Source organism: Gymnoscopelus microlampas (assembly GCF_963454915.1).
Source record: "Gymnoscopelus microlampas genome assembly, chromosome: 8".
Taxonomy (NCBI): domain Eukaryota; kingdom Metazoa; phylum Chordata; class Actinopteri; order Myctophiformes; family Myctophidae; genus Gymnoscopelus; species Gymnoscopelus microlampas.
In genome coordinates, this window is record NC_139945.1 from 50,914,716 (window position 1) to 50,931,122 (window position 16,407).

At 42.9% G+C, this 16,407-nt stretch overlaps 1 protein-coding gene across 1 annotated transcript; it reads right to left on the bottom strand.

Moving 5' to 3' along the window:
• Window positions 1-7,670: 7,670 nt before the first annotated feature.
• On the bottom strand, window positions 7,671-12,881 carry LOC311049987 (uncharacterized protein). Its single transcript, XM_084063956.1, has 3 exons — window positions 12,755-12,881; window positions 9,477-9,519; window positions 7,671-8,524 (listed from the first exon to the last, which is right to left on the bottom strand). The coding sequence occupies exons 1-3, from the start codon at window positions 12,833-12,835 to the stop codon at window positions 8,301-8,303; spliced, it is 348 nt and encodes a 115-aa protein (XP_083920082.1). The 5' UTR covers window positions 12,836-12,881; the 3' UTR covers window positions 7,671-8,300.
• Window positions 12,882-16,407: the final 3,526 nt, after the last annotated feature.

A 16,407-nucleotide genomic window follows, 5' to 3' on the forward strand; every position in this document is an offset into this window, starting at 1 on the left:
GAAGCTGCATTGAGTGGATAGACGTAAGCTGGGAAGTAACGCACGCACGCACGCACGCACGCACGCACGCACGCACGCACGCACGCACGCACGGACGCACACGATGACTTATTAACCACACAATTTTCTATAGCTCACCTTGACTCAATTATTCAGGTTCAGCTAGCCTTTAAATGACTTTGGACAAACTGTATGACAACCACAGCCTCTAAAAATGAAGCAATTAATGGCAAAATGGTCTGTGGTTATGAATGGTATTCTATATGGAGCTGTGAGTAGACAATGATGCGTTTAGACATGGTCCTTAGTTTGCGGATACATTCTCTTCAAGCTGACAGTGACGCATCACATCAGGTTTTGGAAAACCGTGTCAGGTGGCACTCCAGAACATCTAGCATGGCTTAAAAACTGCTATTGATCCATGCAGGGCAATATGGGTTATATTGTTTTCATGCTTATCAAGCCGTCTAATGACAGCTCCTGCATGTGGATGTCTTTGAAACACCATTCATATTATGATAGGTGCCTTCCAATCAAACTGTTGAGTATCTAGAAATATATCATTTTGTTCTAAATATCCACAGGTTATTGACAAACTAGATGGACAATTTTGATATATCCTTAATTTCCTCGCATGCTCTTGTTTTGCTGGACACACACAGCTAGCCTACAGTAGTGGTTCTCAACCTTTTCAGGCCGGGACCCCCCAAAATAATCATACGGGAACTGGGGACCCCCGGCCCCCACCCATTTAGTTTGACTCGGTTCCACAGATAAATATTGTGTAACATTTTTGCCTCTTATATTATTTGACAATTTGGCCAATGTTGGACCAGTTTTAATAGTATTGTTTGTTGATTACTTTTGATGCAGTAATGGTCTTTTTCCCCTTTTTTCTAGGCATTAAAAAGGTCTTATCAAATCCTCCTATCGAATGTATTACAGTAGTCCTTAAATTGTCACTTCACTGTCATCTAGGGCCCCCCCCCCCCCCCCCCCCCAAAAAAAAATCATATGGGGACACCCCTGGGGGTCCCAACCCACAGGTTGAGGACCACTAACAACAGTCATGGTTCTGTCCTCTCACACCTGTCCAGCAGCAGCAGTTTGCATGCTTGCTGTGTGTTCCTCTAGCAGTGATGTTATCAGGGTTAGGAAACGGTGTGAATGATAAATGACACCCCATACATGTGCTTACGTCAACTGAAACCCTCATGAAAACATCTGAACTGTGGGCCCTCAGGCCTATGGGATCTAACCGGCAAAACAACCTGCTTATCAGGTCCATGCACTGATGTGATTAGCCAATGGGCAAGGCAGTGGTGGTCAGCGGTGGAAAAAGTACTCACATTTTTTACTTAAATAAAAGTATCAATACTGCAAAATAGAAATACTCTGTTACAGGTAAAAGTCCGGAATTCAAAATATACTTGAGTAAAAGTACAAAAGTATTGGCATCAACATGTACTTAAAGTACCAAAAGTAAAAGTAGCCTACTCATTGTGAAGAAGGTCCCATTTCACGAGTTTTCTCTAGAGTATCCACAAGTTTCCAGCGGAGTGTGGGCGTCAGTTCCGGTTGTAGGCTATACATATGCAGTGCCTCCGCCGGATATGTCCCCACCAGGCCTGTGCATAGGTAGTCTTGCATAGCCAGACTAGGCTCTATGCACAGCAGCCATATTGGAAAGAAATTGGGCCTCTTCTTACTTCCTTCACAGGTGTTACCAATTATACTAATGAAGGCTCTGTTCCATTCTGGTTAGGGTGCTGATATCTTGCATGTTGGCTCACTAGAAACACTTCATTGTGGTTCCCAAATGGCCCCATATGGTGGGTGTGTAACTCTGAGAGCGTACAAATGTAACATTTGTACGCTCTCAGAGTTATGGGGGGCCTTAAAAATAAGACAACCACTATGCCACACTAAATGGAACAGAGCCTTAATTAGTATTATTGGTAACACCTGTAAAGGAAGTAAGGCAGGGGCCCAATTCATTCCCAATATGGCTGCTGTGCATAGAGCCTAATGTTTCCGGTCAAACAACATTCTGTGATTGTGGAATAGTTGTCTGGATATGCGAGACTAGTGCATAGGGCCTGTGCCCATAGACTGTATAAAACGAATGGACAGCGTTACGCGCCTAGACTCTACAGACCGTAAATGAAGCCGATTGTTCAGCAATTTCAAATCCGGCATCTTTCAATATCGCGCCATATCGCGTCATATCCTGCAGAATGACACCAGACCATTATTGGTTGGGTAGCTTCAATCAAGAGCGGGGGCGGGGAATGAATGCTAGTGGTTGTGTAGCTTGTCAATCAAATCATCCTGCCCCGCGTAGAGCAAAAGCTACTTTATCGTCAATTTTAAAATAAATGGGACCATAGTTTACCAAAACGCATATCATGATGATTGAAAGGACACTTTAAACTAGCAACCGGAAGCATATAGTATTTATGGCAATTTTTATTAAGGTAAGAAAATCTAGTCTAAAGTTTGTCAAAAACCCATCCACTTGCGTTAAGATAAATTCTTTATGACACCAGTAGGGGTAAAACAGCGAAATTACAGGCCATTCAAATGAACTGTCTCTTGACTCTTCCATATTAGCCTCAATGTAAAACTTTCAAGCTGGGCCCTTGCCTGTGCCCCAGAAAATTCCCGCGGAAACAGGTGGATATAAAATGTACAAAAATCCTTTGAAAAAAGCAGATCTACCAGCTCACAGAGCTTGTAAATCGGCTATTTTCAAATAGCCAAAGTTTAAGGGCTGAAGTTGTGTGTATGTTTTGTAAGCTAAATCTACAAAGTATAACTAGTGACTAAAGTGGTCAAAAATAGTAATGGAGTAATAGTACAATATTTACCTCTGAGATGTAATGGAGTAGAAGTAAAAGTATTGGAAATTGGATATACTCAAGAAAAGTACAAATACCTCAAAATAGGCTCTATGCACAGCAGCCATATTATCACTTCCTTCACAGGTGTTACCAATGATACTAATGAAGGCTCTGTTCCATTTAGTCTAGCCCAGTGGTTTCCACGACCTCCATAACTCTGAGAGTGTACAAATGGAGTTACACACCTGTAAGGGGCCATTTGGAAGCCCATGAGGGTCCCTGGACCCCAACTGTAGACCCACTGGTGTAACAGAGTGTTTCCAGTGGGCCAACATGCACAATATCAGCACCTTGACTCTGTTTGACCAGAATGGAACAGAGCCTTCATTAGTATCATTGGTAACACCTGTGAATGTCTTCATAATATGGCTGCTGTGAATACAGCCTGATGCGCAGTACTTGAGTACATGTAGGCCAATACTTATCACACAGACCTGGTGGTGGTGGTGGTAGTGGTAGTGGTTCCATTTTTCACCTATCGGTCAAACAGATGAGATAGGGCAAAACGACAGTGATATAGAGGAGAGGAGAGGCAGAGAGAAGGAGAAAGAGAGGGGGGTCCTGGGGACCTACCCGGCTGACAGCTCCTGTCTCTGCCTGTAACGACTTATTTATTCAGGGATAATTAATCAGGCGCAGTTTTCTGGCGGTATGATTAATGCGCTTTGTCATCGTTGCAGCAGTGAATATCCAGGCTACACACACTGCCACCATTATGCGTGCAATTTCTTGTGTTTCTACGAGAAAACGTGATGTGTAGCCTATAGGCTACTCCTATCGAATGTACAGTAGTAGGCCTAGTAGCTACCAAAAAATATATACATTTTACCAAGGTGTGTTTAGGCGCTCTTGATAGATAGTCTGCCTGCCATGTTGGGAGGTCAGCTAGATAGTTTTACTACATAGCTGGGGTTCGTGGATTTTCCTGGTGAAATAGCCTATTATGCGACTAAACTTCTCACAGTTTGTCTAATGCTGTAGCCCCAGGTCAGGGGTCTTCAACAGGGGGTCCGGGACCTCTAGGGGGTCCTCAGAACAGGCGGTCCGCCAAATCTTTGTGTGATGGGGAACATTAGCCGAAAATAGCAGATCTACAAGCTCACAATGCCTTGCGCTGCCAGGCGTTGTGAGCTTGTAGGCTACATCGTCTATTTTCAGAGAGTTTATGTAGAGGGAAAAAGAGCAGACCAAGTAGCCTACAGAGCCAACGGTCAAGTTGACTAAATATTGAGGGTTTAAAAGGTTAACTATCTGAAAATACACATTAGCATGAATCCAACTATCTATGACATTTTTTAAAAGGTTTAATCTGCAGCACAGTTTTATACAATAAGTGTGGAGGGGGGGGGGGGGGTCCCTGCTTCATTTGTCTCTCAACTAAGGGGTCCTTAACCCAAAAAAAGACCCCTGCCCTAGGTTATTTCAGGTATCTCCAGTTGTCTGCTGCGCTGTATACGCCGGATGGTTCATTTGATGGTTTTATTATGCCACCTAGTGGTCATACACATGTTCAGTGTAGTTAATTTGCTGTTCTAATCCTGAGCAATGACAATACAGGTGCAGTATATTATGGATTTGGGACAAATAGTTACCCATCTGAAGTAGTGCCAAGCTGTTACTCAATTGACTGTCAAGTGTGTACAAGAATAACACCAGATAAGAGTTGGCTTGGAACCACTGAGCCTGTGTATTCTCAGGCAGCAATGTTTGGTATCAGATGTGTTTTGGGATGTCAATGTTACATTAATTCATTAAAACCATACAGTTTTAAAACCAGAGTTTTGAAGATATTGCAATTATGTATTATCTAATTATTTATTTGTCTACAGACCCGCGCCGCGCGCACACACACACACACACACACACACACACACACACACACACACACACACACACACACACACACACACACACACACACAGAAGAAACTGTTCCACACCATTTAATTTCAGTGGTCCTCTTATTATATACGTATACCCACAACACAACAATCAAATTATTCATTACAAAAACATTTTTTATTTTGTTTTTTAAAAGCTATGTGATTCTATTACACAAAGGTCTAGGCTACACCAAAGAGTCTGCCCAATTGCCTTCCAATAGGCTATAAGAACTTTACTGTCACTGATACTGAACATTCTAATCTTAAGAGAAAATTCCACATTTTCCCAAGATGTTTGGATAGCATCTACAAGCTCACGTAATTATGTGTCTCAACACGACAATATAGGGTTAAAGTGGTTGAATTGATTTTGATGCTATATTAATATATTTAGCAGGGGATGGAGCGCCCTCAAGGTCAACGGACCACAGTTTGAGAACAAGCTCTTTACATGTAGGCCTACGCATCAAGGGGATCAACTGGTTCACAAGTGGTAAGGCAGAAAGAAAGAAAATTCAGGAGCTTTTTAAGAGTATCTATCTACTCTTAATTTATCTTTTATGATCTGGCTTAGAATTGAACAAATTGTATGTCCATGGCTCATATTTGTATTTTATTGTACTGTACACTCTGTCTTGTTTTTACCTTAATTTGTATTGTTGAGTTATTATATGCTATTTTTATGTGAAGCACGTAGGGCTGCCTTTTGTGTATGAAAGGTGCTCTACAAATAAAGTGATGATAACAATAATAACGATAATAATAATCTATAAATTCACAAAATCTCTGTGAGTCTGTGCTTCGCCCATCTCGAGAACCGCCCAGCGTGCATTGATTGATTGAATTGAATACTTAATTAGAAGTTTGCAGAAAAAAGCACATGAAAGTACAGCTCGATACAAGGTCAGCTATAGGATTTAAGGTTTCTTTTGGGGTCCTTTGTACTCAATTCATAGAGACAATAAATGAGAGACAGATATACACTACTATGCAGAACATCATAAAAACAGTTTAAATTACAAAAAAAACAAAAAATATGTACAGGGGGGGGGGGCACTTTTACAGGGGGCCAGTTTCGAATTTGAGACATCTGTAGGTACTCTTTTAGGGCGGTTTTAAAGGAGAGTAGGGTTCTACACTCCTTCACGGCTTTTGATATCGCTGGTGACCAGGGGTCATTGCCATGCCGGCTTGTGGTGGTCATTTTTGTCAAAATAAAACTTTCGCCATGGACATGGCCTACACATATTACCAGAAACAGAGCTATAGCTCTAAATGCATACTACTAGTGCTGTGGTCCTTAAAGTGGGTTGAGGGACCTTCAGGGTTGCTTGAAAGTGGTCCAAATGGACCTTTACAGGTCTGTAACTCTGAGAGTGTACAAATGGAGCCAAATTTGGTACGGGTCCATTTGGTTCCATTTGTACACCCTCAGAGTTACTGGGGTCGTTGAAAATAAAAAAACAGTTTGAGAACCACTGTCCTAGTGGACTCCTAATGTGCCATATGGCCTACATAGTGTCATAGTAAATCAGTGTCATACTACATATTCTGATGAAAACCTAGAGAGTGACATTCAGTAATTGGGTTTATGATCAAAATAAGAACATTATAAGGGTGTAAAAACTAAATAAAAAACTTGCCACAGACAAGGACAAGTCTTGCCACGGTGTCCGTGTATGGACATATTGATGACCGCTGCTGGCGACCCGAGGAAGTGCGGTGCCCGGCGTGAAGTGGGTCGGGTCAGCGGTTGTCCAGAACCGCAGATCAGACCAATATGCCCCTACATAGGCAAATATTGGGAACTGATTTACCAGAATCGCCGATCCAACCGATATGCCCATAAATGTGCGTGCATGCCACATGTGGGCATACTGATGACATTAGGGATCTCCATATATGGGCATAAAAGGGACAAGACAGACAGATACAGAGATGTCTATGAGCATTAAAGTGACACAGGCAGACAGACGGATACAGAAATCTCCATATATGGTCATATTGGCATAAAAGAAACACAGACTGACAGAAGGGTACAGCGGACATAACTAGGCATGCATTCCCAACAGTGTCGTTCCTGACTTTCATTCGTTCCCGAGTAGTTTCATAATAAATAATAACAATAATAATTATTATTATTACATGTCTCACTCAACATGTAGTAGGTTGGAAATCTAGGTTGGAATCACTGGAAAAATGCATTTCTTATTGTTAATTTGAGGTCGCTTTCATACCTTGGTGGTCCTTAAAACTCTCTAGCATAACCATAATACAGTATAATTTGCTAAACTAATGGCCTAAGTCATTTTTTGAGGAAAATTATAGTCAGCTCCTCATGACACTGGCCACCTCTGGTAAAATCGCCCATCTCCTAATTGAAAAGGATCATGCTATTCACTCCCCTTTTAGTATTTTTGGCCTAAGTCACATGGTTTTGTGACTTAAGCCAAATTATTTACTGATTTAGGCCATTTTGTATTTTTGTTTTGCTTTTTTTTGGGCCTTATTTAAACCTATTTAAATTTCTATTTAAATAGTCATAATTTGTTATAAACATTTTGGGTGAAATGATAAAGAAATATCATATAGTTTTGTTTTGGATCAGTTTTTTATTTTTCCTGAAAAACTTTAAAAAAATGACTTAGGCCATTAGTTTAGCAAGGCGACGAATATAGATGTTACGGTTAGAAATAGAGTACGGTTAGAAAGAGAGCCACCCCAAAAAAAAAGGTGCTGGGCAACGATATGTACACTGGAGAGAGGAAGGGAAGTCCACGCACTGTTTATCAGCTCCCAGGAGATTCATTTGATTGAGGACAACGTTTCGACCCCACACAGGTCTTCATCAGGTCTCAGGTCAGACCTGATGACGTTGTCCTCAATAAAATGCATCTCCTGGGAGCTGATATACAGAGTGCAGACTTCCCTCCTTCTCTTCAGTTTTACGTTACTGTAGCAGTTAGATTATATGAATATGTCAAATGTCATTCATAACCTGATCACGCCACCAGAGGGCAACATGCTACAGCTACACTGATCTAGTCCAGGTAAATGGAGGAGTTGAATTAAATCTGGTGTGAACAACATTAAACATTGTAATAAATATAATAGTAAAACACTCTCACAATCTTCAAAGTACAGTGCAATGTTGTCTTCCATACAGATGCGTAATAATATTAATAAGCATAAGTAGTATTCACACAATAATACAATAGGTAAATTGTATGGTAAAAGTACTGCATTCAAACCTTTCTACTGTGTGTGTGTACGGTAAGTGCCTGTGTGTGTGTGTGTGTGTGTGTGTGTGTGTGTGTGTGTGTGTGTGTGTGTGTGTGTGTGTGTGTGTGCGTGCGTGCGTGCGTGTGGATACATGTGTGTGCATGTGCTAGCATCAAGGTGTATATGTGCGCATTTGAGCGTATGTCTTCCCTGAGTTCAGTTCCCTCCATCTTCTCTTAAATCCTCTCTCCTTTATGCCCGTTCATCTCTCTCCACTTCCTCTCTCTCTCTGTCTATTTGTCATCCTTCTGTTTCTTCTGCTGCTGGAACTTCCTGAAGTGGCTCTGGATGGTAGCGGCGGCCTTCTCCACTTCAACGGGGCTGAGTGGGGGCAAAGCGGCCGCCACCGCAGTGGCGGACAGAGTGGACAACTCCCCGTTGGCCGTGTCGGATTCTGAGCACGACAGGAAACAGGGGATAGCCAGAGATGCCGAGGCAATGGCCATGGACGCATGGTCTGCAACCATAGCAATTCAGTTGATTAGGATTAAAATCTTTGAATTTTGATAGCTAAAAGCAGAAGGATGTAACAATATATACTGTGGCTGTGTTTTGTTTTGTTTATTTATAACAGGGGTGGCTATGATTCAAGAGGTAGAGTGGCTGTTTGAGAAACTGAAAGTTGCCGGTTGTGTCCTTGAGCAAGACACTGATCCCCTAGACTGAGAGAACGAGCCCCATCCATGGTCTCGAAGGGCGGATCCAAACCCAGGCGCCCGGAGCAGTGCGGCGCCTCCTATTGCTTCACCAATCTATGTCTCCGCCTCCCCTCCCCCCCTCCCCCCCCCCGGTCTGTGCACGGAGCAAGCTGACGTCACCAAATTTAGAGCGACGCCCCTCTGCACTCTGGTTGGTTAGGAGTTAACAAGGTCCTAAGACCATCGTTCCTGCACCGTTCGCCCAGACTTTTTTTCTTTTGAAACAAAAAAAAAGGCTGGGTTTCCGAGGCTACTGATCCCCTAACCCCTCCTAGTGAGCAGGTTGGTACCTTGCATGGTTGCTTCCGCCATCGGTGTGTGGAATGTGTGTGAATGGGTGAATGTAAAGCGCATTGTCAAGTACTTTGGATAAAGCCGCCATAGAAATGCAGATTGTTTGAATTATTGAGATGTTTCTGTATGCCAGCATGACGTTGGTCTCAAGTAGCCAGATGATCAGATATCTCCGCCTACCTCCGCCTGTCAGTAGGCGGAGATCTCTGATAGTCTGGCTACGTGCGACGAGCTTGAAGTTGACTGTTCAAGAGCTGTCCACGCTGGCACACAGTAACACACCCAGAATTCACGTCACTACCCTCGGCTATGTTTACCCTTTAAAATGGCCGCTAGGTTAATGATCGTCAGCAACACAGAAAAATAACCTGCCACATGATGTTATTGTTACTTGTGCATGCGTTTTGGAATACTTACTTTTTCTGTAGACGCCTATGCTGTTCCTCCTATAGCCGTCAAACTGTACAACAGAGGGGCACAATGAGCAGTTAGGACTAGCTTACAACAACACGCACGCACGCGCACACACGCACACGCACACGCACACACACACACACACACACACACGCAAAGAAAGACAGAGACTGAAAGGGAGACATGTCATGCATGCCACTTTGATAAAGATCAGCGTTGGACTGAGACATTGTTCAGATACTACCAAGCCTCCAGATCCCAGATCAGACGTCAGACACAAAGCCAGAGACAGCACATTGTCACGTATAGGTAGCATCATCTAGCACTGTTCCAGGTTATCTGTACCCACTTAAACCCTATAGGTACTATACCACATGTTTTATTGAATATTGATTGAATACTTTCAAAAAATGTAAACAGCACAGAACTGAAGTATAGTAAAACTTGGGCTAAAACTAAAAAACTCCTGTCCTGGGGACTTGCTTCCATTGTGGTCCTATGTATTCAATTCATCAACAGAGCATACAATATTAAAACATTAATACATGTCATCAGAAAATACAAATAGCTATATATTTAGGAAAAAAAGGAAAATCAGGCCGTCAATCTCCACTTGTAATTAGCTGACAGTTGATTTTTCTGGACAGTTTAGAAAGAAGCCAGTGATTCACATGTTTAATGGGTGATGTCAGGGCATTCCAGGCCGAGGGCTTGAAGCCGAGTAGTTACCCCAGGGGTACAGTATGTACCCAAGGGGTCGATACTTGGTCCCCTCTTTTTTTCCCTCTACACCAGATCTCTCAATGTGTGATGTGTTGTGAGCTTGTAGATCGTCTATTTTCGTAGAATGTTCACCTGTTATAACATGCTCAGAAAAGGGCCGCTATGGTTCATGTGCTGCTATAAAATGCTTCTAGTCTCCCAGCCAATATTGAAGAACGGAATGAGACCTGATCTGATTCTGGTATATGGTTTGGCCACAAGTTGCACAGATATCAAAGGACACTTTGTCTTTGTCTTCACATGACCTGGTGTGTGCGGCATCCGTGTGATGCTTTTAAATAAGACTCATCAAGATAATCAGCAAATAGAGCTTACATTTGCTCCTCTGCATACCTGTGTGTGTGTGTGTGTGTGTGTGTGTGTGTGTGTGTGTGTGTGTGTGTGTGTGTGTGTGTGTCACTCATAGATAGGTATGTCTATGAGTGGCTGTGTGGCTTTGTTAGTGAACACTTGTGTTGTGCGTGCGTGTGTGTGTGTGTGTGTGTGTGTGTGTGTGTGTGTGTGTGTGTGTGTGTGTGTGTGTGTGTGTGTGTGTGTGTGTGTGTGCGCGCATGTCTTTTCTATCCGAGCTAAATGACCTCAGACACAAATCCCCTAGGTAGGGATTACAGCTCCAGCCCAGCAGCAGCAGGGAGCTCCGCCTGCTCACCTGTCAGTCTGGATGTCCAGGCCTGCAGGGAGACCCATGCACACGCCTCATGTCGTCCTTCACAAGAAGCATAAACCATCATCCACCTGTCAAGCTTCCAATCCACCTCTTGACTGAGTTTATTTCATTTTAATGTCCCTCATCCCTTGCATCTGAGCGTTTTTCTTTAATCTGTTGTCACTTCCTGTCTTCTCTCTTCTTCCCTTCTAGCTGTTGTATGTTTTCTCTCTGTTTGAACGTGTACATTTGTACCCTCAGTACAATTCAATCAGTGCAACAAAAAACACGCAGTATATGAACAGAACTTCATCTTCTCCATTATGAACCCTAAAGAGTGAACTTTGGTCAGATGTTGAACTTGCCTGAAAAGCACAGCTTCCTTTTAACACATTGTGTTAACATGCCAGAGGTTTATTATACTATCATACGTTCAGTGCCTGCTATTCTTCCATCCACTTACGTTGATACGTTTCGTGCTGTAGAAGCCCCGGCGCGGAAGTGCATGTAAACAAGCGTGCGTGCGAGACAGCGGAGGGTCCCGACTAACGCCTGGAACAATAATATTTCCAACGCGATCCTCCATTGCAGTGTGATCGCCGATCGAAAACGGCTCGCTTCCACCACGTTAAAAAGAAATGGAGATATTAAGCTTTTAGTCAAGGAGTTAACAATGGAAAGGCCGACCGGAAGGATTTTTGACATGGATCCACATCCGGCCTATCCTTCTCAGAAACTCCTTGGATGATCCCAAAGTTTTATTTTAGCGCCCCACGTGGGCCCCACGTATAAAAATAAAATTGGGTCAAAAAACGGTCCGGACCGTTTTCGGCACTCCTCGTTTGGATTCTCAAAAACGGTCCGGACCGTTTTTTTGGCACACAATGTGTTAACTCGATAAACGACCCAGAGGAGCAAAAGCTTCTAAGTCCACCCATGAAACCCCTCCCCCCCCCTCCCCCACACACATGTCCACACAGGAGCTAATTGCTCCTGGAACACGTGACTATGCTTAGATGCTGAGTCAAGCTTGTCTGCCAAGCTGTCAACAAGCCCCTCCCTCGACACCAGATGACATAAGCCTGAAGGTTAGTAACCAAAAGGCCATCATTCACACACAGCCAGTCAGTGCAACTGAATGAATGCAAATATGAGCGTATGTCAATCAAAGCCAAAAAAAAACTATTACTGCTCGTGGGCCCAGGAGGATTCCCCATTGAATGAGCGGTAGGGAAAGGTTGGGCTTTCATTAGCATTTCACTCTATTGGCTAAACACAACATAAAATAAGAAAATAAGACTTGCAAGGGGGGTGGGGGGAGGGGGACATTTTACTAAAGCCCTATATACGTTACCCTACATCTAATAGTGAAATTAGAAGATCTACCAGGTCACAACGTGTCGCATCGCAACATGTTATGAGCTTGTAGATTGTCTATTGTATTTTGTAGATTGGCTGTTTTCGTTATTTCTGAAAAAGAAAAAAGTAATGCAAAATTGTTTTGTTTTTTTATTGGGATGCTCAGGTTAATGTGGTTAACGTGCATTTTTAATTAGATTGGTAAATCGTATTATAAAACATAAATATGAAACATATCAGAGAGTACGCATTTCCCAAAAGGAATTGCATGTAGGCTATATTATTCAGTTTGACCAGAAGCAGGGATAAAACATATCAGAGGGCGTATACATCAAAGTAGAGGCATGGTTTTCCTCACTATCCTCCCTGCAATTGGAGCTCTGAGGATAAGATATAGAAGATATAGAATATATAGAATATAGGATACTGTAGAGTATGTGTCTATATGAGTTTGCATGAGTGTCAGTGGGTTGTAGATATTGTGGGCACTGACCTCATCCATTCTGCTGCTTTTCCGTCTGCGGGAAACAGAGTGAACATGCCAAGGCAACGGCTGGTTCACCATGTAAGCCATCGGCTCTGGCTTTCGTGCAAAACACGTACCTATCTGGGAAGGTGAAAGGAACAGGGTTAGAAAGGTGTCGTGTGTGTGTGCGTCTTCATACTGTATGCGTGTGTGTGTGTGTGTGTGTGTGTGTGTGTGTGTGTGTGTGTGTGTGTGTGTGTGTGTGTGTGTGTGTGTGTGTGTGTGTGTGTGTGTGTGTGTGTGTGTGTGTGTGTGTGGAGACAGAGAACACAAAAGAGAAAGTGATAGATTGTGCTCAGCCACGATGAGTCCAACCTGCTGACATTCCCAATGGTTCCAATTATGTACATCTGCACATGTGTGTGCATGTGTTTTTGTACATCCGTAGGCAACTTCTAGGGTCAAGTCTTTGACCTTTGACTTTTGCATCATTTGCAACATTAGCATCTGCTTTCCATTTGGTGCATGTGTGCTTACTCAGAAGTGTTCAAGTATTTTCTTTTTAAACAAAACATATTAAAGTTAAAAGCTCTTGTGAACTGCTGATATTTTACATTCTTGCTCTAAAAAGAAAAACAAAAGAAACACATGGTACTCAATATCTTTGAAATGTTTCCTAATTCCAAAGCAAAAACAGAAACAGAATAACACTGATTAATGAAATGATTTATGATGTCACCGTGTTTACATTTTGATAATGTCCTTCGATGTCAGTGCCAATCCTGCATGACAGAAACATGACAACCTGTTGAGTGTGTGCACAGCATAATGGTTGTACTGTATATTACAATGACATTGTCAAATGTTGCACATTAAAATGTGGTCAAGCAGAAAAACATTGTAGGATTCACATGTCAACATGTTGTTTGTGTACAGGTCCACTGGTGTTCATGCACTTAAAATTTGAACATGCAAATGTATAGAACAAACATACACAAATTTAAGTAGAATGTCTATTGCTACAGTAACATTAACCACTTAAGCCCTATACTTCGCTGTACAAAAAATTGCAAAAATTGCCGATCTACCAGCTTGAATTCCTACGACTTTTGAAAATGTTGTGAACATTTTCTTGTATAATGAATGCCCAGATGAGTGATGCCAGGGTTAATGTAGGTAATTCATCTTACCGACTCCACGGTTCTGACCATGATGTACATGGCTGTTAGCATGGTGACCAGCATCTTCTTGACAGTTACTCCTGTAGTATTGATCCTGTTGTCCTGCTGAAGGATTGATCCTTAATGTTGTCCTGCTGAAGGATTGATCCTTAATGTTGTCCTGCTGAAGGATTGATCCTTAATGTTGTCCTGCTGACGGAAACAGAAGTGCATAAATCAACAGATCAGATTGACCCGGGATGCGATGGACTCTTCTGAAAGGTTGCTCGGACCAGGACCTTTGGACATACATAAACAGGGTGGACTCACGTGCACACACGTACACACGCACACACACACACACACACACACACACACACACACACACACACACACACACACACACACACACACACACACACACACACACACACACACACACACACACACACACACACACGCAGGAGTCAACCACTGTGATATGGGAAGCTAAGGACCTTTAAAGAGCTTTGCAGTGCATAAATAGAAATGCAGTAATCCTGTCCTCCGCACAAGATTGGTCCCTCAGGCGTGATTTCTTCCTCCCAAGCAGACAAGATCAACAAACACACACACATACACACCTACAGAGTGTTACTGGCAAGGTTATGTTGATTATGAAGACTTTATACAGCATGTTGGTTCACACTGATGGAGATACTGTAACATCACCAAGCATACGCCCCAGTCTGTCAGTCAACTTGACAGACCATTCCTCTTGTTTGGGACCCACAAAATTCCTTATATATTGGGTCTTCAACAGGGGGTTTGGGGCCCCTAGGGGGTCTTTAGATTTACAATAGGGGGGCCACTAAATCTTTGTGTGATAGGAACTTGTTTTTTTCATTAAAGGGATAGTTCACCCTGAAAATGACTCGGTTAGCCACACCATGGAGACTTGAATTCCTGTTTTTTGTCGCATTCCTAAGCCAATAATTTTATGATCGGCAGCGGTTCCGGTAGGAGACACAAAGCGTCTCCTTTGTATCTCCTACCGGAACCGCTGCCTACCGGTCCACTGATCGTCAAATTATTGGCTTAGGAATGCGACAAAAACAAAACAATAGCCATGAATTCAAGTCTCCATGGGGTGACTAATCGATAGAAAAAAAGTAATTATTTGGGTGAACTATCCCTTTAACGACCCAACATCCCTATTCTGAGGGGAACATTAGCCGAAAAGTTGGCAAAAAGCATTAGCCGAAAAGCTCACAACGCCTCGCAGCACATGTTGATCTGCTATTTTCAACAAAGAGGTTTGGTGTAGGGGGGGAAAAAAGAGCCGAGGGTTTAAGTGGTTAACTGTCCGAAAATACACATGAACATGAATCCAACACGACGCTACACAATGATAGTGATCTAGTGATCTAGTGATTTTATACAATATTTAGTGGGGGTCCCTGCTTCATCTCTCTCTCAGCTAAGGGGTCCTTGACTTGGAAAACGTTGAAGACCCCTGTCTTGTCTTGTCTTATCATATCATACTGTATGTGCAGGTCTGACATCTGAATGTTCCAAGTCCATGGTGATAACCACTTGAGCCCTGTTTTTTAAACGTGGGAAATCTTTCAAAAATATTTCCTTAAAAAAGAAAAGACAAAAATACAATTTATTTCAAATGTATTTAACTAGAGGTCCGGTCGCCCTATGGGCGCCCGCCCCGGTAGCCGCGCACGGGGCTCTAGCGAGGGCGCGCTGATTTTGGGGTACCAAAATCGTGGGATAAATATTTCCCCAAAAAAAGTAAAAAAAAAAAAGGTTATTAAAAAAATATATATACATGGGGGACCCCCTGGGAGTGTTGGGACCCCCGCGGACCCCCGTGAAACATCGCGGACCCCTTCGGCTGGTTTTTTTTTTCTTCATGAATGTGGTTGCTTGTTTCTGGCGCACATCTGGCAACACTGACCTGCTGCTTGTCTTTTCCAAACGTGGCAACCCATACTGCCGGTCGGTGGCAGTGCTCACGCTAAAGGGAACAAAATGGTGTACCCGTGATGTTGTCCGGCTCGTGGTGTTTCGGTGTCGCTAGGCGGTGGTCGGCGGTGACGCTAGGGAACAACATGGTCGACCGTAATGTTGTGAGTTTGTGCTGGCCGCAATTAATTATGCTCCGAGGGGGCAGATGTGTGGTGAGCTATGAAATGTAGCCTACGCCACCCGTAAATTAATTGCGCGCGTTGTGGCTTGTGTTGTTAGTGACATGTGATATGTTGTTGTTGTGTTTAGTGCGAAACAATGACACGGGGAAATTAGGGACGTAAAAGGTCACAGTGGCCAAGCTATTAGAGCTGGAAGAGACCTTCATGCTGGACCCTCAGATTTATGGTTAGATTTCTGTATATATAAATAAATTGATTTTTGATGTTATTATTATTATTAATTCTTTCCCCAATTTCTTTATTGTGAAAACAGCTGATCAAAAAGCTTTCTGTGAATTACAAACCCGAACACCAAAACAGCATTTCACGTGCCACCACC